Source organism: Apodemus sylvaticus, chromosome 1 (genome assembly GCF_947179515.1).
Source record: "Apodemus sylvaticus chromosome 1, mApoSyl1.1, whole genome shotgun sequence".
Classification (NCBI taxonomy): Eukaryota; Metazoa; Chordata; class Mammalia; order Rodentia; family Muridae; genus Apodemus; species Apodemus sylvaticus.
Window position 1 is genome coordinate 15906684 of NC_067472.1, and position 25389 is coordinate 15932072.

At 49.7% G+C, this 25389-nt stretch overlaps 3 protein-coding genes across 8 annotated transcripts in view; all 3 read left to right on the forward strand.

The window, feature by feature from the left end:
- Oga (O-GlcNAcase) overlaps positions 1-11549 on the forward strand; it is a 36901-nt gene extending 25352 nt beyond the window's left edge. Inside the window, exons 14-17 of the mRNA XM_052184798.1 lie at positions 2635-2720; positions 2988-3180; positions 6840-6999; positions 9551-11549. Coding sequence (XP_052040758.1) covers positions 2635-2720; positions 2988-3180; positions 6840-6999; positions 9551-9687 — 576 coding nt within the window. The 3' untranslated portion in view covers positions 9688-11549. The remainder of the gene's footprint in view (positions 1-2634; positions 2721-2987; positions 3181-6839; positions 7000-9550) is intronic.
- Positions 11550-12231: 682 nt separating this feature from the next.
- Positions 12232-14005, forward strand: Npm3 (nucleophosmin/nucleoplasmin 3). Its single transcript, XM_052184805.1, has 6 exons — positions 12232-12379; positions 12596-12681; positions 12873-12992; positions 13125-13218; positions 13512-13626; positions 13715-14005. Exons 1-5 carry the CDS (start codon positions 12262-12264, stop codon positions 13619-13621), a joined length of 528 nt encoding a protein of 175 aa, XP_052040765.1. The 5' UTR covers positions 12232-12261; the 3' UTR covers positions 13622-13626; positions 13715-14005.
- A 5172-nt stretch (positions 14006-19177) lies between these two features.
- Positions 19178-24889, forward strand: Fgf8 (fibroblast growth factor 8). Of its 6 annotated transcripts, none has more exons than XM_052172287.1 (6): positions 19178-19209; positions 19310-19538; positions 19882-19968; positions 20205-20385; positions 23568-23674; positions 24521-24889. In XM_052172287.1, the coding sequence occupies exons 1-6, from the start codon at positions 19178-19180 to the stop codon at positions 24809-24811; spliced, it is 927 nt and encodes a 308-aa protein (XP_052028247.1). In that variant the 3' UTR covers positions 24812-24889. The 6 variants fall into 6 exon arrangements, with proteins under 6 accessions (XP_052028247.1, XP_052028248.1, XP_052028252.1 ...); XM_052172288.1 differs by having other exon boundaries at positions 20238-20385; XM_052172292.1 differs by having other exon boundaries at positions 19310-19346.
- The last annotated feature ends 500 nt before the right edge of the window (positions 24890-25389 follow it).

Genomic DNA, 25389 nt, shown 5'->3' on the forward strand with positions numbered 1-25389 from the left:
ACTGCAATGCTTTATGTCGCCTCATCTTCACGGTGCAGTGGCAGAGCAGAGTAGAGCTGCCAGAGAGGAAAGAGTTGCTCAGTCAGCCTGCACCTTCCAGAGGGGCTCTGCCCTCAAAATACTGCCCTGAAATTGAGGAAATTAACTAAAACATTAAACCCTCTACTAAAACACTGAGGACTAAATTTAGGAAATTTTTGAGGAGCTTAAGTAACTTATTTACCTCCTTTGGAACTTTTAATAACTTGAGCTGAGTCTCTTAATTCTTACCTTTAAAAAGTCAAAATGGACCAGGTGGTGGTGGCGCACACCTGTAAACCCAGCACTCTGGGAGGCAGTAGGAGGCAGATTTCTGAGTTTGAGGCCAGCCTGGTCTACAGAGTGAGCTCCAGGACAGCCAGGGCTATACAGAGAAACCCTGTCTCAAAAAAAAAAAAAAAATCCAAAAATAAAAAGAAGAAAGTCAAAATGGTGCCATGTGTGTTGGTGCATATCAGTACTTGGGAGGTAGAAATGGACAGATCTCTGAGTTCAAAGCCAGCCAGAGCTACATGGTAAGGCACTGTCTAAAAAAGTTAGGGGGCTGGAGAGATGGTTCAGCAGTTAAGAGCACTGACTGGTCTTCAGAGGTCCTGAGTTCAAATCCCAGCAACCACATGGTGACTCACAACCATTTGTAATAGACCTCTGACCTCCTCTGGTGTGTCTTAAGACAGCGACAGTGTACTCATATACATAAAATAAAGATATATATATATATAGATATCTCATATATATCATATACTCATATATAGATAAAATAAAGTTTTAAAAGAATAAAATAAGGTTTAAACTAGAGAGATGGCTCATTAGTTATCCACACTCACTGCTCTTGCAGAGAAGCAGAGATCATTGCTAGCTCCCTTATGGCAACTCACAATTGCCTGTATGTAATCCTAGTTCCAGGGGATCCAGAACCATCTTCTGGCCCATGGCTCCTGCACACAGATAGTACACATACTCAGCTCACACAGGCCAACACATAAGTAAAATTTACAACCTTTAGAAAAATTGAGGATTGGTGATAGTTAATAGCAAGTATTCATTGATTGCAGTCTTGCCTAGCCCTTCTTTCAATCACTATTATTTGGGGGAGGCAGAGAAGTATCCATTTAAAAGTCAAATGGCAGCTAGGTAAGAGTGGCACAGGGTTGTAATCCTGGCACTTAAGATGTTGAGTCAGCCCATCTTGGGCCTTAGTGAATTCTAAGACAGCCTGAGCTAATAGGTGAAAGAAACCTTGTTTTTAAAAGCCTAGTAGAGATGGCTCAGCGGTTAGGAGGACTAACTGCTCTTCCAAAGGACCTGGGTTCAGTTCCCAGCACCCACATGGCAACAACTGTTTGTAACTCCAATATCCAACAGTCTCACATAGACTACATGCAGGGAAAACACGGATCCATATAAAATAAAAAATAGAATGTTTTTAAAAAGCCCAGTAAATGAATAAAATGCCTAATTCACAAATTCCAGTGTATCCTAAGTTTGTGTTATCCTTGACTGCTATTTCTCTTGTATGTCCTTGAATTTTCTGCTGTAAAGTGCTTCCTGGCTGTTGACAATCAGGTATTTAAAGAAAGTCTCTTTAAAGACAGTAACATGTTTAAGTATTGTGAAATTGTTCTTTCAAAAAGTGAAAGATTAGCAGGTCCTTATGGGTTTATCCCAGAACTTGAGCCTTGAAATCCCAGGATCTAGTTCTAGTCTAGAACAAGTTTGGGCTGTGTAGTGAGACTCTGTCCTCAAAGAAGAAAGGTTGAAGAGACTCATAAAAGTTTACTGGCTTTTGAATCCACAACTTACTTTAAAAACTCATCTCCTAGGCTGGAGAGATGGCTCAGTGGTTAAGAGCACTTCTATCCTCTTAAAGGAAGGCCAGAAGCCGGGTGATGGTGGCGCCCGTAATCCCAGCACTCTGGGAGGCAGAGGCAGGCGGGTTTCTGAGTTCGAGGCCAGCCATGGCTACACAATGAAACTCTGCCTTGAAAAACCAAATCCAAAAAAAAAGGGGGTGGGTGGGAGGGAAGGCCAGATTTCAGTCCCAGCCCAGTCTCTTCAGGCAGCTCACAACTTCTGTGACTAGTGCCCTGGGGAATGAGGTACCTTAGAGAGCCTGTACGTATATGTTTCTACCCTACACCGGGACACGTGTGCACAGCTTTATAGTAGTAAAAATTAAAGGTCTCTCAGTCTTGATTAATGCCCTGCTGTTTGCGACTGGTTTTACAGATGTGACCCAAATAAATAAAATGTTAGTGCTGGGGATCAAATGTACAGTACCTTGTATGTGTTAGGTCCCACTGAGCTACAGACCTAACCAAGAATATTTAATAATACAATGGAGATGATTCTGCATCCCCCAGCTAATGTTTCTGATAGGCCACACTTTTTTTTTCCTTTAAACTTGTAATTCTTTTTCTGAGACAGTTTGTGATCCAGAGTTGCCTCAAAACTCAGCATGTAGCCCATTAAGCAACATGGCTTTAACCTGCAAGCCTCCTGCCTCCGCTTTCTATGTACACCACACACAGCTGCTTTTATTCATTTTTTTTGACATTTTTCTTGGTGCGTTGACTAACTAGATTATATTTTCAGGCTTCCGTGTACAAGATTTGCAGAGAAATGTATGATGATGGAGTGGGTTTACCTTTTCAAAGTCAGCCTGACCTTATTGGAGACAAGTATGTGATACCTATTTGGCTTGGGTGGTAGATATACTTCTTATAATAGCCAGTGTTTTGGCTTAAGGGGAGGTGTTGACTGGAAGGGTTTTTTTTTTAAATTGCAGTTTAATCTTAAGATGAAAATGAATGTTATATCTATTTTTATTAATGTTATTCCAGAGGTCGTGTTCATAAGCTAGGTACATTGGGCCTCGTGTCACTGCTTGTGAATTCCGTGTTAGTAATTCACACGCTCACTCTGGCTTCTTCCTTTCTTCTGAGCAGGTTAGTAGGAGGACTGCTCTCCCTCAGCCTGGATTACTGCTTCGTCCTAGAAGATGAAGATGGTATTTGTGGTTATGCCTTAGGCACTGTAGATGTGACCCCCTTCATTAAGAAGTGTAAAATTTCCTGGATTCCCTTCATGCAGGAGAAATACACCAAGCCGAATGGTGACAAAGAGCTCTCAGAGGCTGAGGTAACTCATTGGTTTAGAATTATGACCATTGAAAAATCACCAAGTGTGGTAGTGCATACTTTTGTCCAACATTCAGAAGGCAGAAGTAGCATTGAAGCCAGCCTGGTCTACATAGCAAGTTCCAGGCCAGCCAGATTGACAGGGGAAATTGTGTCTTTTTTTTTTTTTTTTTTTTTACACTCTTATTTTCATGCTGATTGGGATTGAATTTATGGCTTTGTGTGGACTAACATGTTTATTTCATGTGATGCACTCAGTTACAATGTTGGTTATTATTTGTTTTGTTTTAACCTTTTAGTTGTTTGTCTGTATGGGTGTTTTGTGTGCATGGATACCTATGTGTACCTGGGATTTATTCCCTGTGGCCATCAGATCTGGAACTGGAATCCCATAGCTGTGAGCTGTAATGTGGATCCTCACGACCTCTGAAAAACAGCAACAGCTTTGAACTGCTGAGACACCTTTGCTCTGAATTACATTTTTTTGAGACAGAGTCACATGTCCTCAAGGCTATCCACAAACTCCGGATCCTCTTCCTTCTACCCATCGAAAGTGATAGGTGAGACCTATCACTTGGCAGCTCATTGTCTTAAGTTTTGTTTTATAAAAATCCTGTCTGATGGCCACAGCTGGAGTCTTGAGTCTTTTGAGTGGCTTTTAAGAGTAGTATGACTTTTCAAAAGATGGTCTGAGAATTCTTGATGGAGAGACTAGCTTTGTGTAGCTTGGGGGTATCAGATAGCAGTAAGCCTTGGCAGAGCTGTCCTGGGCACCAGTCCAGACCCCAGTTGATGTGTAGTAATCATCAGTACTGGCTATTGGTAGTTTCTAGAACACAGGAGCAGAAAAGATGCAAGTGTCAGAACCCTATCACGATGCATGGGACAGTGTAGGGCTGTCAGTCTTGTTCCCCCTTGTAGCCTTTCCACAGGGCAATGAAAAGCATGGCCACGGCCTTTGGAGAGCAACAGCTCCACTTTGAAGAGCTCAGCATCTAGGACAAACATGACTATACAGTGAGCCCCCAGAAATGACACAAGCCCTAAGTCTGGTCTGGTCAGCCTAAATCTGCTTTTGTTCTGGCAGAAATAAACAAAAACCCACCTCATCCTTAAGGGATGTGTCCATGAAAAAAATAATTCCAGAATTCTTCATGGGCTGGGAGAAGATGTTGATTTCCTCCAGGTCCCATCTTCATGCGTGTCCTTGACCAGGCAGCCAGGTTTGGTGATGGGGATCTACCTCTTGTCTTCAGCTTTAGTTCTGAAAGCCCTGCAGCTCCAATGAGACTTGTGTTGTGAGTACCTGTGCAGCTGAATCCCGTGTAGACGCTTTACTGGCATCCATGACATCACCCACTAGCTGCTGGTCTCTCAAGGAAGACTTACTTTGTTGCTGTGCTTCCAGTTATATTGAGGGCCTTGGACACACTAGGCAAGTGCCCTGTCACTGACCTAAATCCACAGTACTCTGTTTTATTACTTTAAATAAAAGCTTAGTTAAAAAGATCCGAGTCTTGAAGGAAAACCATGATTCTTTTACTCTGTTAAAACTGTATTCACACTTTGGCAGACACAGTACACAAACTTAAGAGTTACTTTAATAATGTAATTTTATACCAGTCAGAATGGCTAAGATTAAAAATTCAGGAGACAGCAGATGTTGGCGAGGATGTGGAGAAAGAGGAACACTCCTCCACTGCTGGTAGGGTTGCAAATTGGTACAACCACTCTGGAAATCAGTCTGGTGGTTCCTCCGAAAACTGGGCATCTGACTTCCAGAAAATCCTGCTATACCACTCCTGGGCATATACCCAGAAGACTCCCCAGCATGTAATAAGGATACATGTTCCACTATGTTCATAGCACCCCTATTTATAATAGCCAGAAGCTGGAAAGAACCCAGATATCCCTCAACAGAAGAGTGGATGCAAAAAAATGTGGTATATCTACACAATGGAGTACTATTCAGCCATTAGAAACAATGAATTCATGAAATTCTTAGGCAAATGGATGGAGCTAGAGAACATCATACTAAGTGAGGTAACTCAGTCTCAAAAGATGAATCATGGTATGCACTCACTAATAAGTGGGTGTTAACCTAGAAAACTGGAATACCCAAAACATAATCCACACATCAAATGAGGTACAAGAAGAATGGAGGAGGGGCTGGAGAGATGGCTCAGCGGTTAAGAGCACTGACTGCTCTTCCGAAGGTCCTGAGTTCAAATCCCAGCAACCACATGGTGGCTCACAACCATCCTTAACAAGATCTGACACCCTCTTCTGGAGTGTCTGAAGACAGCTACATAGTACTTACATATAATAAATAAATAAATCTTTAAAAAAAAAAAAAAAAGAAGACTGGAGGAGTGGTCCCTTGTTCTGGAAAGACTCAGTGAAGCAGTATAGGGCAAAACCAGAACAGGGAAGTGGGAAGGGTTGGGTGGGAAAACGGGGAGGGATGGGGGCTGATGGGACTTTCGGGGAGTGGGGGTCCAGAAAAGGGGAAATCATTTAAAATGTAAATAAAAAATATATCGAATAAAAAAATAATATAATTTATAGATTTCCAGGTAAAAGTTTCAGTATAGAGTTCCAATCTGTCCGTTCAAACATTTCTCAAGCTTAAGAAACCGCTGCTGATGTATTATCAATAACAAAATTCTAAACTATTCAACAACATGAATATTTGTCTATTCTTGGAAACGGGATTTTATTATGTTATATTGCCTTGGCTAACTTTGAACCTTCTGGACTCAAGATCTTCCTGTCCTCCTGAATAGCTGACTCAGATTTCCATTTGGTTTTTTTTTTTTTAAGTTTGTGTATTCATTCTGGATTTTCAAGACTATTCTTGCTATGTAGGCCTGCCTGTCCTGGAACTAACTGACCTTGAGCTCACAGAGATTCGCATGCCTCTGTCGCCCAGGTGCTGGGATTACAGATGTGTGTCATCATTCTGGGCCTTAGATTATTATTTTCAAGTCTGTATATTGCTGAGGATGGAATCTGTAGCTCCACACATGTAAGCAAGTGTTCTGTTGCTGCCTTTAGATTGACTCTCTTGTCTTCTGAGATGGACTCTCCATGAGTAGCCCAGCATTCACACAACTATGGTGGCATACCAGGCTTACCTTAAACTCACAGGACTCGGGGATATGGGCATGAACAACCATACTGGTTTAAACAAATCATTTCTTAAAGTGGTTTGTGTTTGTATGTGTCTGTATGAGTGTATGTGCATATGTATACCTGTATGCATACATGGAGGCCCGGACTGAGCTGGGAAAGTTACTCTGTTACTCTGCATATTTCTGAGGCGAGGTTGAACCTAGGGTTCATATTTTTTATATAGTTGGAAGCCAGCAGCCCCATATCTAGCCTCTTCAAAGCAGGGTTAGAGGCATGTGCCACATACCTGGCATCTTAGTGGGTGCTGGGGTCCTCAAGTACAGTCCTCATAATTGTGCAATAAGTGTTGGTAACTGCTGATATCAGGTCCCTAAGTGCTTGGTAACTTGGTCTGGGTATGTGTGTTTGTCTATGTTTGTGTTCTTTCATTTTGTAGATAGGGTCTGTTTATAGGTGATTTGGAATTACTGTATAGATGAGGCTAGCTTTGGATTCAAGTATAAGATTCTAATATTTCTTTTGCAGAAAATAATGTTGAGTTTCCATGAAGAGCAGGAGGTGTTGCCAGAAACTTTCCTTGCCAACTTCCCCTCTCTGATCAAGATGGATATTCATAAAAAAGTCACTGACCCGAGTGTCGCCAAAAGCATGATGGCCTGCCTCCTGTCATCACTGAAGGCCAACGGTATGCACAAGCCGTGGGCAAGTCTTTGTTACCGTGTTTTATACCTGCCTTGTGTGCATGTGTGTGTATGGGTGCGTATCCATGGAGGACATGAGGGAATTGATTCCTTTCCCGTGTGGGTGCTGGGGATCAGACTCAGGCAGGCAGGCTTGGTAGCTTGTCTTCTTACTGACCCAGCTCAGCAGCCCCATCCATACCTTTTAAAGCATTCAGTTTAGTTTTGGATTTTTGCAACAAGGTCTTATATGTATTCGCTCAGTCTGGGGTAGAATCCAGTCTTCTGTTAGAGCTTCCTAAGTGCTAAGATTGCCTGTGCTACGTCAGGCCTTATAGCCCTGTTTTGGGATTGAAAATAAAATAGAGTTGTCTGGTCACTCAACACTTAAAATCCCAGGACTCAAGTGCTAAAGCACTAGGATGGCTGTGTGTACCAGGCCAGCTGGGGGTGAGGATGACAGTGACACTGGATGGGTAGGGTCCTTGCTTCTCAGAGGCAGGTCTGATAACCTGAATTCAATTCCCAGAATCCATATTAACTAATGTGAAAGATGAGAACTGACTTGACCAAAGTTGTTTTTGTTTTGTTTTGTTTTGTTTTTTGGGGTGTTTTTGTTTTGTTTTTGATGTTCACACACACATGGCCTGAGTTCAGTCTCCCGAAGGCACCCACTCCAGAGTTGGCCTCTGGCCTCCATCATATGCTGTGGCTCAGTAATTTTTCTTTCTAGTTACATCCCCACCCCACCCCCGTGTGTGTGTGTGTGTGTGTGTGTGTGTGTGTGTGTGTGTGTGTGTGTTTTGGGTAGTGTGTCATCTCTATTGCTCAGATTAGCTTCAGATTCTTGGGCTCAAGCTATGTTCCTGCCTTGTTCTCTTAAGTAGCTCGGGTCTGCACATTTTTGCTCATTTACTTTGAATTAGCTGGTGTTTAGTACGCATTGGTCTTGACAAAGGCTGCTCTTTTAGAACATTAACACTCATTTTGAGCCTCAGTTGAGTGAGAAATGAACACATGAGATACTTTATTTTGTTCAGAAGCCCATAAATAGTTGAAGTTTAAATTAACCTAATGAAGAAATTTGTGCAACTTTTTTTGGAGTATATTACCTAAATGGGGCCTTCAAAAATTCCTTCTTTCACATTAATACTCGGATGAAATCTATATAGAGCAAGATGATGCTTTAGGCTCTGAGTACCACAGATAGTATTTCTTGAATTTTTTTAGGCAGTCCTTTAAAAAACTGTGAGACCACATTTTAAGACTTTAACATTGTAGTACGCATGATCTCAGAGTGCGAGAGTCTGAGGTAAGAAGATGATAACAGGGCTAGCCCAGGACACATAGTGAGAATCTGACAACAGTTTATTAGCCCTTAGCTAATAGCGAGTAGTTAGTCAGCCATTTTCAGAGTTAGATGTCTAGTAATATGGTCACAGGTACCTTCATGCACCACCCGATCACTGATTGTTTTTACCTTTATACCAGCCTTTTTTTTTCTTTTGTTTTTCCTTTATCCTTTTTTTTTTTTAAAAAAAAACTTTATTTTATGTAAATGACAAGTACACTGTAGTTGTCTTCAGACACACCAGAAGAAGGCGTCAGATCCTATTACAGATGGTTGTGAGCCACCATGTGGTTGCTGGGAATTGAACTCAGGTTCTTTGGAAGAGCAGTCTCTTAACCGCTAAGCCATCTCTCTAGCCCTATCCTTTTTTATTTTGACTTGTGTTTTTTGTTTGTTTGTTTTCTGTTTTGTTTTAAAGACAATTTCTCTGTGTAGCCATGGGTGTCCTGGGACTCAGAAGTTACACCTGCCTCTGCCTCCCGAGCACTGGGACTAAGGGAGCGTGCAAGCTGCCACTACCCACCAAGAATTTTCTTTCGTGGGAAGGACTTTTCTCACTCACTGCTGGCTGAGTATTAAGAATTGTAAAGCCAGGGCTGGGTTGATGGTTCTGTGGTTAAGAGCACTGACTGCTCTTCTAGAGGTCCTGAGTTCAATTCCCAGCAACCACATGGTGGCTCATAACCATCTGTAATGGGATCTGATGCCCTCTTCTGATGAATCTGAAGACAGCTACAGTGTACTCATATGCATAAAATAAGTAAATCTTTAAAAAATTTTGGTGTGGGGGGTTTGAGATAGGGGTTCTCTGTGTAGCCCAGTCTGTCCTGGAACTAACTCTGAAGACCAGGATGGCCTCAAACTCAGAAATCCGCCTGCCTGCCTTCCAGAGTGAAAAAAAAATATTTTTAAAGTTAGGTTTGGTGACATGTATGTTTAACCAGTACTGAGGCAGGTGGATTTCTAAAGTCAAAGTCAGCCTGCTCTAGTGAGTTCTAGGCCAGCCAGACTACAAAGACTTTAAGAAGTTGTTGGGCTAGGAATATAGCTCAGAGCACCCCATTATATACCCCATTACGACAAAACATTTATAAAAGTTGTAATAGAGATTTAGGGAATAGATGAAGCTGTATCTATATTAAACATGACGATTCATATCATTATGGTACACTGACTGACATTTAAAACATTTGTTTCATTTCTAGGCTCCCGGGGAGCTTTCTGTGAAGTAAGACCAGATGATAAAAGGATTCTGGAATTTTACAGCAAGTTAGGCTGTTTTGAAATTGCGAAAATGGAAGGATTTCCAAAGGATGTGGTTATACTTGGTCGAAGCCTGTGACACTTGTTGGCACTGTGAACTGTCCAAAAGTCTCTTAACTCCACCTTGTGGTTGGTGGTTGAGGTCTTCACACAGTTCAGTGTCTGGAGCGGCAGCAGATCAACCAGTTGACTTGGAAACAAAGATGACTGTAACGTGCATCCATCACACTTTCAGACGCTCGCTGGTTGGGAGAAGATAGTACTGCTGCGTATCCCGTGCGCTGGTGTGCTCCTCTTTGGGTCTTGTGTCAGTGTCAGGGCCTCTTCTATGGGGTTCTCTAGGGAGAGGTTCTTAAATAAATGTAGTCAGCACTATTTTCTGCATCCAGTGTGGTTGCATTTCTCACCTAAGAGCAATGAAGATCAATCACTCTCTTTATTCTCCTTGGTGTGCAGAATGAAATGTCTCTGTTCTTTGGAGACATGGCAGGAATGAGAAAAATTTAGTGAGTTTCAATTTGGGGCAATTTTTCTGCTTTTTGTAAAGTTCTGGGCAACTGTCTCATGTAACTGTTGGTTCAGGCCATTGTGCTCTGTTAGGGACAAGTGTGCATTTGTTTGTGGCAGAGGCCTAAACTGACAAAACTTGTACATCTCTGTATATAGATAGCTGTGTCCCGACTGCTTTGTTTACTGTTTTATATATTATGTTTTTTCCCCTTTGAAAATGAAAGGTGTTGGATAGGACAGCACTTTGAATAATGTAAACCAGGATGGTGGATTTCCTTTACATCTGTCCCTTTCTTCCTAAGAAGTTTTATTTTTGAAGTGCCTCCCACGTAGGGATAGGCCCTGACTTTGGGGTATGAGCACCTAACTTCATATGACTCAAATCTGTTGGAAGTGCAGTTACTTCTGGGAGTTAACCTTAATAGCAGATCCGCATGTGAAATGTTTTGACATTGTCAAGTAAGGGTAAGGGGACTGACTAATAGTCTCATTTGCCTTTGGAACAATTGTCATTTAATCGCAAAGGCCTGTTAACTAACTACTGGTTTAATTGAATCAGTCTTTAATTCTTGCATGTTTGTATCTAATTTTTAAAAGAAGATAAGTATATGTTAACCATAGTATACTTTTTCTTTTAGTCAGAGATTCTGAAAACTTCATGTTATTTTAATTTAGATTTGGTGAATTTAAGGGTTTTGAGCATGAAGCTGGCAGATATTCTCCGCAGGATTATTATTTTTTAATCATGGCTAGCTATCTAGTAACTTTATAGATTTTCAACAGTATTTTGTTACCTTGCTTTCTTTCAGTTTTACATCAGCTTTTGAACTTTGAGCTGAGGGGGGAGAGAGAAAAGGAAGCTTGAAACATTTTCCTTTCTAGAACTCCAGTGTGAGCTTGTGAGATGATAGTTTTTCGTTTAGCAGTATATATAATGGATCCAGTGACTTGCACCAGAGACCCAAGAGTGTATTGAAATATGCCACCTCATTGGAGTACAAACCTTTGATAGAATGTGTTGGAAAAACTTAAATCAAGTTTGGTTTTGAAGGCTGGGGTGAGGGGCAAAATTGTTACTAGATATAAATGTTCCTCAGCTTTCTGAATACATTTCATGTCTTAGTGAGAATTACGTTTTATTTGGAGGATTTCAGAGTTTCATACGGAATCAGGAATTTTAAACAAGTTGCTTTTTTGTTTAATGCTGGCTTTCAGTAATCACTTGGGATGATCTTCTGGACATAACTGAGCATGTCCAGGTCTATACTGTCATCACTGTAGGATAAAGTGCTATGCCATCTTGATGGTTCTATTTATTAAGGTTGGAATAACATTTCATTGATTGTTTGGATCACAGCTCAGTTCCTATAGAAAACGAACTGTAAAACTATCTGCAGACCATGCAAGAGGCACAATAAAACTTGAAGTGAGTGTGTGGTGTGCTGCCTTTTCTCTGGTTTCTCCCATCTTCTTTCCTCACATCTCTTGATTCCTCAGGTATCCAAATTCAGTGTAGGCTGGATTTTGAAGACAGCCCTCCCCCTCCTGCCTTCCACAGCAAAGGTTTTTCTCAGAAAAGTACGCTTGTTTTTTAAGTAAGTTGCACTCTTACTGCAGGTAGAAGTTGTGTGAAGTTGGGTGGTGTCACTCAGTTTCTCTTTGGAATAGGTAGGGGGCACATGGCTTGATCCCCTTAAATGGAGGGATATTGGTGTGTGGGGTTAGGGGAAGTTGCCTAAGAAGAGAGGAGGCTGTAATGGTAATGGTAGTTGATTCCAACATCTGAGTTTGCGATTAGTAAGGAGGGGCTAATTTGGCCAGGGATGTGGGTGGGAATTCCCGGGGAAAGTAAAAATGGCTGCTTGTACCCGGAGTTTACTGGAAATAGGAAAGGTTTACACTAATATCTGTACATATCCCCGGGTTGGAAGAAAGGGGTTCAGTGAATGGACGCTAACATTAAGCCCGCTCGAAAAAGTCTGAGGCCTTGCTACCTGTCCTTGCGGAAGAGAAGACAGCTGCTCTCCCCCGTGCGGCGGTTCAGGTTCAGGCGCAAGCGCGGCCCCTTTAATGGGCGGGGCCGGAACTGGCTGAGGAGCTGCGTTCGGTGCGTGGGGGGCGGGGCTCTCACGGCCGTTTCAGCATGGCCGCCGGCGCCGCGGCAGCTTTAGCGTTCTTGAACCAGGAGAGCCGAGTCCGGGCAGGGGGTGGCGGGGGCCTGAGGGCCCCGGGCCCGGTCACGATGGATAGTTTCTTCTTCGGTATTGAACACGGGCGTGGCCGAGCGGTACGGGGTGGGAGAGGGGGGTGGGAGAGGCGTCGGGCTGGGGAGCGCGGCTGGGCGGCGTGGGTGTGGGCCGGCGGCCGGGCTCACCCCGCGGAGCACACGCCCGGGTGGAGGGACCGCGGAGTTTGTGAAACGCCCGGCGCGCTGCCCCGCCACGAGTGCACCTCAGCGAACGCACTGGCTCTTGCAGGTTGTGAGCTCTCCGGCCACACCCGCTCCTTTACCTTCAAGGTTGAGCAAGAGGAAGACACGGAACACGTGCTGGCTTTGAACATGGTAAGGGGGTGCGCAGGGAGGTGCGGTGCTGGGGCGACGGACACGCCCGCGCCCCACCCTCGCTCGCACTGAGGCACTTGGGGCTCCCTTACGGGGCTGCTTCTCCGGTCCCCTCCTCGGGTACCCTGAGGCCGGCCGACGCCGTGGCTGTGGTGTCAGCCCTCGACGCTGAGGGTCGGGCTGCCTTTCAGCTGTGCCTCACCGAGGGGGCCAAGGACGAGTGTAATGTGGTGGAAGTTGTGGCCCGCGATCACGACCACCAGGAGATTGCAGTTCCTGTGGCCAACCTCAGGCTGTCGTGCCAGCCCATGGTGAGTTGTGGCAAGCTGGGATGGATCGAGGACTTCCGTGTGGATGGATCTCTAAACGGGTGGGCCGGGGCGGCTCGGGGCGGGCCACGCTGGGCCACCGTGGGCCAGGCCGCCTTCGTTCTTGTTTTCCAGCTCAGTCTGGATGATTTCCAGCTCCAGCCACCTGTAACCTTCCGCCTGAAGTCCGGCTCTGGCCCGGTGCGGATCACTGGTCGGCACCAGATCGGTGAGAAGAGCGGGCCCTCTCCTCAGCCTTCCTCCCTCCCCACCCGACTTACCCCTGTGTCCTGCATTCAGGCCCGGGGACTCCGGTGCCCTGCCCCGGTGCCCAGCTCCAGCGACGTGGCTGGGCACTTTGGGGTTTTTTTCCAATTCGGTATCTGAGGTTCTTCCCATCGAGACTTCGGAACCCTGGGAGATGAGGTTCCCTGTCAGCCTAGCCGCTCAGGGCACTTAGTAAGTGACCTGTGGTGTTTAAGGGCCTTTGGCTTTAACCTGTGTGTACTGTGTATCCACCAGTGTGTATAAACAACGATCTTTCTGAAGAAGAAGAAAGTGACGATGACAGCGAAGAAGAAATTAAGCTGTGTGGCATCCTTCCTGCCAAAAAGCATAGGGGCAGGCCCTAGCCTCGGTGAGGAGGGGACGGGGCTCCCGCAGGACCCGGGAGGTTAAGGGAGCAGGAGAGGCCGCAGACGCTCACTTCTGTCTTGTCCTCTCAGGTCAGGTCGCTGCTTGCCGCAGGTGCCATGCACCATGTTCCCGGACAAGTTCAAGAATGGTTTTCTGGATGCAGAGGATGGGGTGGGAGGGCCGGGTGCTGAGAGTCCTGTGTGGTTCCTGAGGCTTCCCTTTCTTTTCTGTTGGGGTGGGACCACCTTTGAACACCTCTTCTGACCCACCTACCCAGATTCAGTCCCCAGAACTGAAAAAAAAAATTCAGAACACATTTTTAACACTTTTTACATTTTTAGGTAAATATCTAAATAAAGTGGTGTATGGTTGTTTTGCAATCCTTGTGTGGCTTTTTTCAATGCTGAGGTGACATTTCCATTTCCCTAGGGACCACCAGGTGGCACTGTGGCAGCACAAAGGTTGGCCTAGGGCTTGGCTGGTGAGCTGTGCGATCCTGTTCCCCAGGGCTTTGGGCCCACAGCAGGCCTAAGCTCGGCCTCGCTGCAGACCGACCTCCCGTCCAGCCTGTTCCATGTTCCTGCAGGTGGGGGAGGGCCGTCGAAGGCAGGAGGTTATCAGCTTCCAAACAAGGGGTCTGGGCCTCTGTCAGCACTCAGGCTGATGGGCAGGGGACAGATAAGTGGGCTTAGGAAACCTGAGGAATGTGCATCCCTGCCCCCTGAGGGACTGAGCCCAGGGAGAGGGCCTGTGACGGGTGGGGACCAGCCTCTGCTCCTCTGGTCTTTTGAGGTAGGGTGAGTAGAGAGGGCCCTTAGAAACCTGATTCCCAGGGCCAGATGGAGGGAACTGGCCAGATTGGGTGACAGGGAAACCAGAATCCGGGTGGCCTGGCATATGGGGGCAGAAAGAAGCCCATGGGAATCAACCTCCTCTGCGGAGGCCTCACCCCTCCCGGCTGCCCCAGCACTCCGCCATACTGCCCTACCCTGGCGTGAGCTGGTTCTTGGGCCTGGCTACTGTTATGCCAGGAAGAGAAAAGGGGTTGCTTATGTGAGGACTGCACCCGGGGTCAGCAGTTCAGCAGTGTTGATGGGTAGGGATGGGTGGGGGCGACGCCCTACAAACAAACAGAAGGTTACCTCCCCAGACAGCTGAAGACAGACAGGGAGCAGGGCCTGAGCCCGGCCAATTCACACCAGCCGGCCAACACGCAGGGGGCCTCTCAACACAAAGAGGCTGCCTGAGCTAGAGTGTCCCCCACGGCACAGAAGGCGGAACCTAGCCCCGGGGTGGTGGCACAGGAGGCAAGAAAAGTGGGACCTGGAGCCCAGCTTGGGCTCCGTGAGGTAGGGCTGGGGCAGAGGGGAAGTGGTTCCTCCTGACTGTAAAAGTCTTCGCCCATCTGTGTGAGGAGTTAGGGCTAAGTTTTCAGCCTCCCTTCTTCTCAAGTGAGAGATGTGTTTCTGTGTTTCAGAGATCAGGGTCGCGGGTGCCTTTTCTAGAGGCCGGGACCTTAACCTCCAGGTGCTTCCCCGGCCGGCCGGCCCTGGCGGGGAGCCATTGCGGAGTGTCGGATTGGAGGGGAGGGAGGAGCTGGCGCCCTCTGGCGGGCGTGTTTAAAACTGCTCCTGGTCGCACCGCTCTACTCCGGATCAAAGTTAGCTAAATGTAAGGCAGGGTAGGAGGGAATAAATCACTTAAGTTTTGAGTGCATACCCGAAGCGCCCGTGCTACGGGAGAGGAGTTAGTTGGTGGCACTCACTTTTCCTACCTCCTCCAATTTTTTGTTAGGTGCGTTAAGTGCAGCGACTACCCTAGCCATCTCTCCGGAAGCCTTCCAAACTCACTGGCCTAGCCCACGCTCATCCTTCCCCACCATCAGTGTACCCCCTGGGACTCCACTGATCGCCCATTGTATTTCTGGCCTGTTTTCCTGGCGGGTAGACTAAGAGCACAGCCCAGGCCGCAGTGGGGGCCCAATCCACATTCGCCTTCTAGTTCAGGAGTCTCCCGGCCCCTTGCGGCGCGGTGCAGACAGACCTGGGAATTGTTTTTTCCTTCTTTCCAGATCACACCTTTTCGGGATACCCCTTTTCTGCACTCTCAGGGCACAACAGGAGTGCTGCCAATTATCTGGCCTCTGAGAACGTGCATCGGGATGCAGGATGGTATCTGAAGAACGCTTAAAGGAGAGCAACCCGAGATGGGGTGGGGGACAGACACCAAGAACGCCAGCTCCCCGTTGCTAACGCGATCGCGGAGATTTGCATTTGAACCATCCCGACAGAGTCTGTGTCACTTTGAACGCTAGGCGCTGGAAGCGCGCAAGGCTGTGTCCTGCAGGCATGGTGGCCTGGGTGTGGATCTGAGGGGTCTGGGGCCGGGTGACGGGTGCGTTTGGGTCCCAACCACCGCATGTTTGCAGAGAGGACCGTTTGTGTTGGCAAAGAGTATGTGTTTGTGTTTGCAGGAGGGAGTGTGTGCATGTGTGTGTTTGTGTTTGCGGAGTGTGGGGGCGGGGCGGCAAAGGTGGTCAGGCTGTCACTCAGAGATCAGGATGACAGGCACTCCCTCATCTAGGCGCGGGAGCTCTGATTGCAGATTCGAGGAAACAAAATAGCAATTGTAATTACTGGGCTTTGATAAGATAAAGGAAGGAGGGAGCTGGCCGGGAGGCAGGCTGGCAAGGAGGTGGGGGGGAGAGCGGCCTGCGGGAGCCCGATGGACCATTTGCATCTGTCAGTCACCGCCTGCTCTGGGTGCCCACCGTGGGGGAGGCACATCTATCCTTGCCCGCCCCCCAAAACAGGGAATTTTGGGGAGAGGAGAAGGATCCCGAAGATCTAGGTGACGCTCTAGTGAATTCATAGGCGTTGTCACATGTAAAAGAATTTGGTCTCTGAGAGGTAGGAAGCAGAGTTCAAAAATAGGAGTAAAACCATGACCTGGGACCTTGTCTAAAGTGGGGGTGCTGGTGTCTGTTGAGGGTGAGGGAGGTGATTCACAGATGGAGAATCAATAAGGTTCAGCTCTGGAGGATGCATAGCCCTATTAAAACTCAGATGCCCCACCCTACACACACACACACACACACACACACATGCACGCACTCACGCATGCCTGGGAAGAACTAGATAGAACCCGGGCTCTACTGACAGGCTGCTTCCCTGATCCCTACCTGTGGCTTTGTTCCTCAAGCTTATTTTCAAAGTGTTGTGTCCACAGAGAAGAGAGGGCCCTTCCTTTTCCAGAGGAACCCATACTTAGCTTTCCATCTGTTTTGGCATTCACTCATTAATACATTCAAGAATAAACACTCTTGAGCTGGAGAGATGGCTCAGTGGTTAAGAGCACTGACTGTTCTTCTGAAGGTCCTGAGTTCAAATCCCAGCAACCACACGGTGGCTCACAACCATCTTTAATGAGATCTGATGCCTTGAGTGTCTGAAGACAGCGACAGTGTATTTACATAAAATAAAATAAAAATCTTAAAAAAAAATAAGCAGTCTTGAGTAATCTCTTATGCTCCACGCATGAAGTAAATTCTGTGAGCAAACAGACATCACCTTTGCCAGCCATCCCCCAGGCCCGTTTGCAAAGCAAAGCGAAAGAAAGGGGCTGGCCTTTGTTGACACTGGATCCCCTCTAGCCCATTTCCCCTTCATAGTGGGAAATCACTGATGGATACAAGCTATCATCGATTGGCAGGTGAAGCCAAGTCTCCTTGCAAAGTCACCATGGGTGGAAGACAGTCTAAATACTCAGTCAGGTCGCCCCCATCCATCCAACCAACACTACCTGTGGGGCAACTCTGCCCAGCTCCGCCATGAGCTGCACTCCTGGAGCCTGTAAGACAGACCTCTGACCTCCAGGCCTGTGTGGATCAAAACCGGGAGGAACAGAATTTGTGAGGACTGTCACCTATGGGCTCAGGAAGTCTACTCTGAGGAGGACCAACACTGACTCCTTGGAATCAGTCTTACATATTGCTCAGCCTTGAAGGGCTGAGGCGGACTCCCCTGACCTTACATTTATTGCTGGTGCTTGCATTTGCAGCGGGGAGTGGGGAAAGATGGGATGCAAGGGGGCGGCAGGCAAAACCGGATGTTGACTGACAAGGACCTGCTTGCCTCTTTAGCCTGCAAAGACTCCCCCTAGGGCCACCTCAGACCTCTAGCTCTGCCCCAGAGGCACAGCGGGTCTGTAGAGAGGAGACGGGATGAAGGGTGGTGTCTCAGTGGAGCCACTTGCTCTTCAAAATCCCCTGGCCTGGGAATCTACCTACAGGGCTTGTGCCCACAGAAACAAAATAGTGGCCTTGGGTTCCCAGAAGCCCTATGGAGAAAGCAATGGGGTGGGGGCTTGAGAAGGCTTACAGAAGGTTCTACCTTCTCACCAGCGTCTCCCTTCTTCCAAGTGACACAAGATACCAGGTCCCTGCTAGAGGAAAACCTGGAACTCAGAAGGGCAAAGGCTAAGTGGCTTGGGTCCACGTCCTGAACGTTGCACGTTGTGGAATGCAGTTAGTTTTGCCCCTGCTAATTGCTTAGAAGCAGTGACTGTGGGTCCTTCAGAGCCCCCTGAGCTCCTACCACAGAGACCCCTCAAGGTTCCTCTCAAAGCTTCAGAGTGGAGTTGGATGGGGACGACAGGAGCGAGGCTGAAGGTGATGATGGGGTGGCAAGGGGCATTTCTCCCTCCCAGAGCCTCTTTGGAGACTGTGAGACAGGAAACCAGCGGGGTTGGGTTCTCTGAAAGGTGAAGGCTCCGGGTTCCAGCAGCGCCCAAGGGACGCTCAGCACCGGGGCACTGATCACTGTGTTAGCTGCCGCTTCGAAGAGGGGCGAGTGCAACCGAAACACAGTTTAGGCGACACAGAGACCTTCGAGGAGGCCAGAGATAAGCAGACCCCGACCCTAGGAAAAACAGACCTGCAGGTCTCAAGCGTACGAGACCCCACTAAACATGCTGTCCCGGGCGCCCCCCAATCCCTGGGCGATCCTGCCCCCGGAACGCTGGAAGAGACAGGCATGGGTAGTGGGAGGCGCCCACACCAGTCGCCCCCGCCCCTCCCGTGGGTCCCTAGACCCCTCCCCTGGGCCAGACCCCCCAATCCCAGCTCTGCCCGCCGCCCCGCCCCGGGCCGCCCCGCCCCCGCTCCGGGCGGCGACCCGGCCCCAGAGCCCAGCCGGGGGTGCGGGCTCCGGCCGCCCGCCCCGCGCTCCCCCCTCGCGGCCGGTGCGGCGCCCCCCGCCCCTGCCCTCCCCCTCCCTTCCCACCTCCCCACCCACCCCACAGGCCCGTTACCCTCCCGCCTGCTCCGGCTCCTGAGCAGCCAGCGGCCACCGGCTCGGGCAGCGGCGCAGAGGCGATCGGCGCGCGCGGCGAGCACGACATTCCACGGGACCCGCCAAGCCGCGTCGGGACAGCCGCTGGGCTCCCGCACCCCGACCTTCCTCGGCCTCCGCATCTTCGGCTTGTCCTCCCTCGGTTTCCAGAGGGACAGCGTGACCCCACCCGGGCTCTCGGTGCTCCCGGGGCCGCGCGCCATGGGCAGCCCCCGCTCCGCGCTGAGCTGCCTGTGAGTACCGCGGTCACCCCCGCGTCCCTGTCGGCCAGCGCCCGCCGAGCCCTCTCCGCTCACCCCGCGCCCCTCTCCTGCCCGCTTTTGTCTCCCACAGGCTGTTGCACTTGCTGGTTCTCTGCCTCCAAGCCCAGGTAAGGAGCGCTGCGCAGAAGCGGGGGCCGGGCGCGGGGGACCCAGCTGACACTCTCGGGCAGGGACACGAGGACCGACCCTTCGGCCAGCGCAGCAGGGCTGGAAAGAACTTTACAAATCCAGCCCCAAACTACCCCGAGGAGAGATCTAAGGAACAGAGAGACAGTGTCCTGCCTAAAGTCACACAGCGAGTGAGTGGAGAGACTAGAACCCAATAATGGTCTTGAGCCCGGCTACTCTCAAAGGCGCGCTAGCCAGTTCGGGTGGATGGGAAGGCTACCTGTAGCCACACCTGGCCTCCTAGGAAGGCGGGAGCCGGAGTCAGCGGGTGTTCCTTGTCAAGGGTAGTTGGGGTGTAGTTGTAGCAAATAGCCTCTCCGCTGCTCTCTGGGGAGACGTGTGGCCGGTTTGGGCCAACGATCGTGTTATCCTAGGCCCTTTGCATTCTCAACATTTGCTCCGTAAATTTGTCTTTATAAATGTCACGGGTCGGGTAGCGTTGCCTCGCTACTTAAAAGCACCCTGCTCCTCTAGGAAGGCCCGGGCGGGGGGCCTGCGCTGGGCAGGGAGCCCGCTTCCCTGCTCCGAGCTGGCCGGGAGCCCCAGGGTGTTTCCCAACAGGTGGGTCCAGACTCTCCTTCATCCCGGGTTCATCCATCCATCCTGGGCTGGGTCTGCGCGACTTCCCCGAGGGGGTTGGTGGCCTGAGCCGGCATGTTGTGGGGATGCCCCCAGTCCCCGCTGGCTGCCTGGCGCGGCGGGAGGTGGGGGGTAACAAGGGCAGTGGGGACCAACTCAGGGCCCCTGGGCGGAGTAGCATTATAATGGCGTGCTGTGTATTTTTCAATTTCCTAAAGGTAACTGTTCAGTCCTCACCTAATTTTACACAGCATGTGAGGGAGCAGAGTCTGGTGACGGATCAGCTCAGCCGCCGCCTCATCCGGACCTACCAGCTCTACAGCCGCACCAGCGGGAAGCACGTGCAGGTCCTGGCCAACAAGCGTATCAACGCCATGGCAGAAGACGGAGACCCCTTCGGTAAGGCGCATTCCCCGCACCCTGGAGAGCAGAGGCAGCTTGGACCTCGCCGCCGGCCGGCCCAGCTGCATTGGCCAGAAAGGCCCGCGGGCTCCCACCTGAGAAGGGAAGGAGTTGAGGGGGAAAGGTGCACTGGGGTCAGCTGGAGAGGAGAGCAGGGAAGGGACCCCTGGGGAGATCGCGGCCAACAGGTGCCCTCTCTTCCCCGCTCCCCAAACGAATGAATCCAAGAGTTTCCCTCACAACCTCCCCCTCTTCACACACCTCTTCCCAGCTGCAGGTGGAGGCAGACGGTTCAGGGGAGAGGCCCAGATTTAAGGGAAGTTCTTGAAAGAGGATATGTCGCCAGGGCCCACAAAAGGAGAGTGGGAAAAAGAAAGTAGAGAAGTCCCCCAGTTTGCCCAGCTTGAAAGGGAGACAACTGCTAACTGATCAGAAGGGCCAATTGCACGGGGAGGCCTGGCCTGGAAGTTAGACTCGGTGCTCCACGGTGGCTCCCCAGGGGGCTGAGTCGGCTGGCGGCTCCCCCGAGGGTTTTCTGAGGACCGGGAGCTATGGGACAGGGGCTGAGGACTGATTGATTTCTAAAACATTCAATATTCTTGTCTTGAAATGGGGCCAATTTCCAGACTCCTGGATGTACCACAAGGAAGGCAAACTGTCTGGGCGGCTGGTGGTGTTTTTAGAGAGCGGAATATTGTGAGTTTAAAAACCTTTAAATAATGACCAACTTAAACAAGCATGAGAGGAGAAAGGAAGGCCCTATTAAAATGTAATAAAAGGGTGAGGCAGTGGAAGAGTGAACAAGAAAAATGAAGAATGATATAAAACAGAAAAAGAACCAGGCCTTTTTTTTTTTTCAGATGTAGAGTTTGAAAGGGGTTGCAAGTCTGTAAATGTTAAAAAAAAAAAAAAAAAGGCGGAATCTCTGGAGAGACCCCCGCGTCTGGCAGAGCGATTAAAACTCTTCTTACTTTCACCTTTTTTAACATTTCCTGAATACTTTCTCCTCTTCTCCAGCCAGTTTGGGGGATCGAGTATGTCTCGCTGCATTTTTTCCCCCAGCATCGATATTGCTGACTTCCCTTCAAAGCTAGAGGAGGAGACATAATTTTCCTGGGATAAATCTGTCACTGGGGTGGAAGAATAGGTTCGAAAATGTTAAGCTTTCGGAAAGCCTGGTTGGGAAAGTCTCTGTAAACTGCCCGGCCAGGCTCCCCTGATCGATCCAAGGAGACGAGAGGGGCTCTTTGGGTGGGGGTGGGGGTGGGGGCAGCCTGCCTGGTGGCCGAGCTCCCCCGCTGGGCTGGCAGAGCTGGTCCTCGGGCCCTTTGTCCCTCCAAATTGGCTGCTTGCTGCCCTTCTCAGCTTCCCAACAAGGAAAAGGAAAGAATGCCGGGCTCTCCAGCGTTTACTCTACTGGAGCAAATGGCCCGGCATCCTTGGGTTTTGGGGTGGGAAGGAGAAACCAGGCTGGCAGTGGTGAAATTGGTCTTCAGGCATTGGCGAGGTTAAATGCCCACTTATTTCATTCAGACCCAGAGGAGGCTTCCAGGATTCCCTGGTCTCTGCCTGAAGGGCAGAAGTTTGAGTCTGGGGCTCCAAAAAGCCCATAAGAGAGGCATTAAGGTATATAGACTGAAGAGAGCAGATGCAAGGTCCCAATTGCTATGTTAGGACTCAAGAATGGGCAGAGGTACCCACTCTGCAGTATGACACTCGGCTGGAATCCTCAGAGCAGGGTCCTGTACCCACCTCTAGCCAGCATCCTCTCCTGGTCATGAAGCGATTGCTTCTTGCTCTACAAAGCAGGCATAAGAGGAATGAACAGTTTGCCTGGAGAGGTGATAGGAGGAGAGGTAAACAGTTGTACTTCCCAGCTGACTTGGGGACAGACTGAGGACTTCAGCTTCTGGGTTCCACTTTTGTGTCTAGGTGAACTAGGCAGTGAGAGGCGAGGCAGTGTGGGGACTTCACTGATGTCCCTGTGCACCCTGGCCCTCGGCATTGGTTATAGAGAGACATACATGTCAAGACAGAATTGCTTTCTTAAGGAGGAAAACGTCTGGGCTTTGTACTGGGGCAGGCAGGAGATTCAGTCTCGTCTGCCCTGTCATCGAATTCAGTTCTTTCTGCCTCTCCTTGGTAGCAGCCTCTAAGAGGGCTGTTATGTAAAGAGGTGGTCAGGACAGGTCTGGGGCAAGCTGGCGGCAGCTCCATGTGAACAGGAAGTAGAGGAGGGCACAGAACTCAGCCCAAGCTTACATCACCTCTGAAAGCTTTGGCCAGTGCCTAAGAAACCCTGCTGTAATGGAGGTGAAGAAAGAAAAGACAATGAGTTGTTGAGTCTGTGTGTTGGAGCTGGACTCTGAAGAAGAAGGGCAGGATGAGAGTCTGGTTCCAGAAAAGGCGGCCCGCTAAAGGCAGTGTGTAGGGCAGAAACACCCTCTTCCTCCTCTTTGATTCTCTTATTTTAAATTATATATTGGGGGAGGTTTGCATGTGTGCACACACAAGATGTCCAGAGAAGTTGTGAGCCAGTCTATGTGGGTCCTGAGAACTGAACTCCAGTCCTCTGCAGGAGCAGTGTGCTGAACTGTCTCTCCAGCCCCACTCTGTCACTTTGCAGAACAGGGAGGCCCAAGAGGCGGAGGACAGCGCAGGCTGGTGATGAGAACTGACTACGAAAGAGCAGAACAGGATGCTTTTACCTTTAGCTTCATGATAGGAAGCCACCACTGTTCCCAGATGTTAATGGTCTGTGGGCTATGAGCTCATGAGATTCTAAGTTGGAAGGCCATTCATTCAGAGATCTCTCTAATACCTACAGAATCTACATAGCGTAAATCGTACTTGGCATTTGGACCTTAAAGAAAAAAGCTTCTGGCGTGAAAGGGGGTTTAAAGGATCAGGAATGTGATGCATCCAAACATTTCTATGAAACTTCTCTCGTAAAGTGTTATTTGTCTCAGACCCTATGTAAGCCCAGAGGTGGAGTCTCGGGTCCATCTTTCTGAGGGCTGCCCAACACATCCACACATGGGCTGGGCTGGAGCTTGCGTTTTATGTCCCTTCCCCTTAGAGCAGTTGTTCCAGGGACAAGACATCCTTGGACCGGGTAAAGCTATTGAGCATCGAGGTCACAGAAGTACTGACCGTCCATCCCATAACTTCCCTGACAGCAAAGCTCATTGTGGAGACCGATACTTTTGGGAGCAGAGTCCGAGTCCGCGGAGCAGAGACAGGGCTCTACATCTGCATGAACAAGAAGGGGAAGCTAATTGCCAAGGTGAGGCCCCAGAAGGCCCGTGGGCCTCCAGAGGTGGTGGGGACCGACTGAGCCTCTCTTGTACACTCTAATCCCTGTAAGGTGGGTGGAGAGGCGTGGTACCTTGGTTACCTCAGGGCTTGCCTGGTGATTCGACGGAGGAGTAAGAGAAAGAAAGAACCAGAGAGAGTAAAACCTATGAAGATGAAGGCCAGAGAAGGGGTTGGGGGTGGTGATGGCAAATTCCATATATCTTTTTAACAAATCGCCAAATTGCTTTGCTATTATGTCCAATTACATGGTACCAGCATTTGGAATGTTCAGTAAGCCGCAGGCCCAGCCCCTCGGCCTAGCTCTCAAATGGCCCATTAGTCACGGCTCCTCTCCAGTCTCAAGCTCCACACTTCCTAGGCTTCAGGGCTTGGGCCTCAGAGTCCCTTCAAGGCTTCCCCTCCCCCGCATAGGGTGTCTGTCCTGGGGGCTGATCCTGAGTCCAGAGATGCTGGGTGGGGGGCTGTTGGGGGGCAGGTGGAGAAACTCCCGCAGTCCAGGCCAGACTGGTGGGCAGTAGGCCAGAACAGGCAGGCTTTGGGCCCCTCTGCCTCGGGCCCACCCCTCGGTAGAGAACCATGTGTCACTGCTGCCCAGGAGGACAGGAAGTTGCCGGGTGGGCTGTGGGTTGTGAGGGATTAGAGAGCGGGTGCCCGGGTAGGGGGTGGGGCTGGGCTCAGGCTCCCCTCACCATCTGCTGGGGTGCCCACCTGCTGTCTGGGGCCGCTGGCCCTCTGTCTCACAAGGAGGGAGGCTCCGGAATACCTCGTCTGTCCCCTCATCCCTACCCACCCCCCACCCCCCAACTACCTGCAGAGCAACGGCAAAGGCAAGGACTGCGTGTTCACGGAGATCGTGCTGGAGAACAACTACACGGCGCTGCAGAACGCCAAGTACGAAGGCTGGTACATGGCCTTTACCCGCAAGGGCCGGCCCCGCAAGGGCTCCAAGACGCGCCAGCACCAGCGCGAGGTGCACTTCATGAAGCGCCTGCCGCGGGGCCATCACACCACCGAGCAGAGCCTGCGCTTCGAGTTCCTCAACTACCCGCCCTTCACGCGCAGCCTGCGCGGCAGCCAGAGGACTTGGGCCCCGGAGCCCCGATAGGCGCTCGCCCAGCTCCTCCCCGTCCGCCCGGCTGCGGATCTCGCTCGGCCGGCGGCCGCCCTGCGAAGAAGGGGAGGAGCTGGGGAGAAGCCTTCTAGATGTGCATATTGTTTGCTGTTGGGTTTTTTTGTTTTTGTTTTTTTAAACAAAAGAGAGGCTCTATTTTTGTATTCCACTGGCTGTGGTGTCTGTCTTCTTAGCTCTCAGGAAAGTCCACTGGTGACCTAAGACTGGGTACCTGTGGGGCTCTCTGGTCTGGCAGACGGGTCTCCTGAAATCCCAGGACTGACAGGAGCACCTGGCCAGGCCGACCAGGGCCACTCTGTACCCCAAGCAGGGGTAGGGAGAAAAAAAAAATAAAAAGATTAGTCCTAGGTCAGTCCCTCAGGGGTGGGTGTCAGTGAAGGTGGTTGTGTTCTAGTTACTATTAAATGACTGAAACGTTTATTTAACTTGCATATTAGAAATGTGTTTTGGAGATTTGAGTCCTGCCAGGAATAGCCCCTTCCCACGGTGCTCTCCCAAATGCAGGTCCAAAGCCGCCCTCCATCTAAGGATCTGTTTGCCAGCTCTCTCCT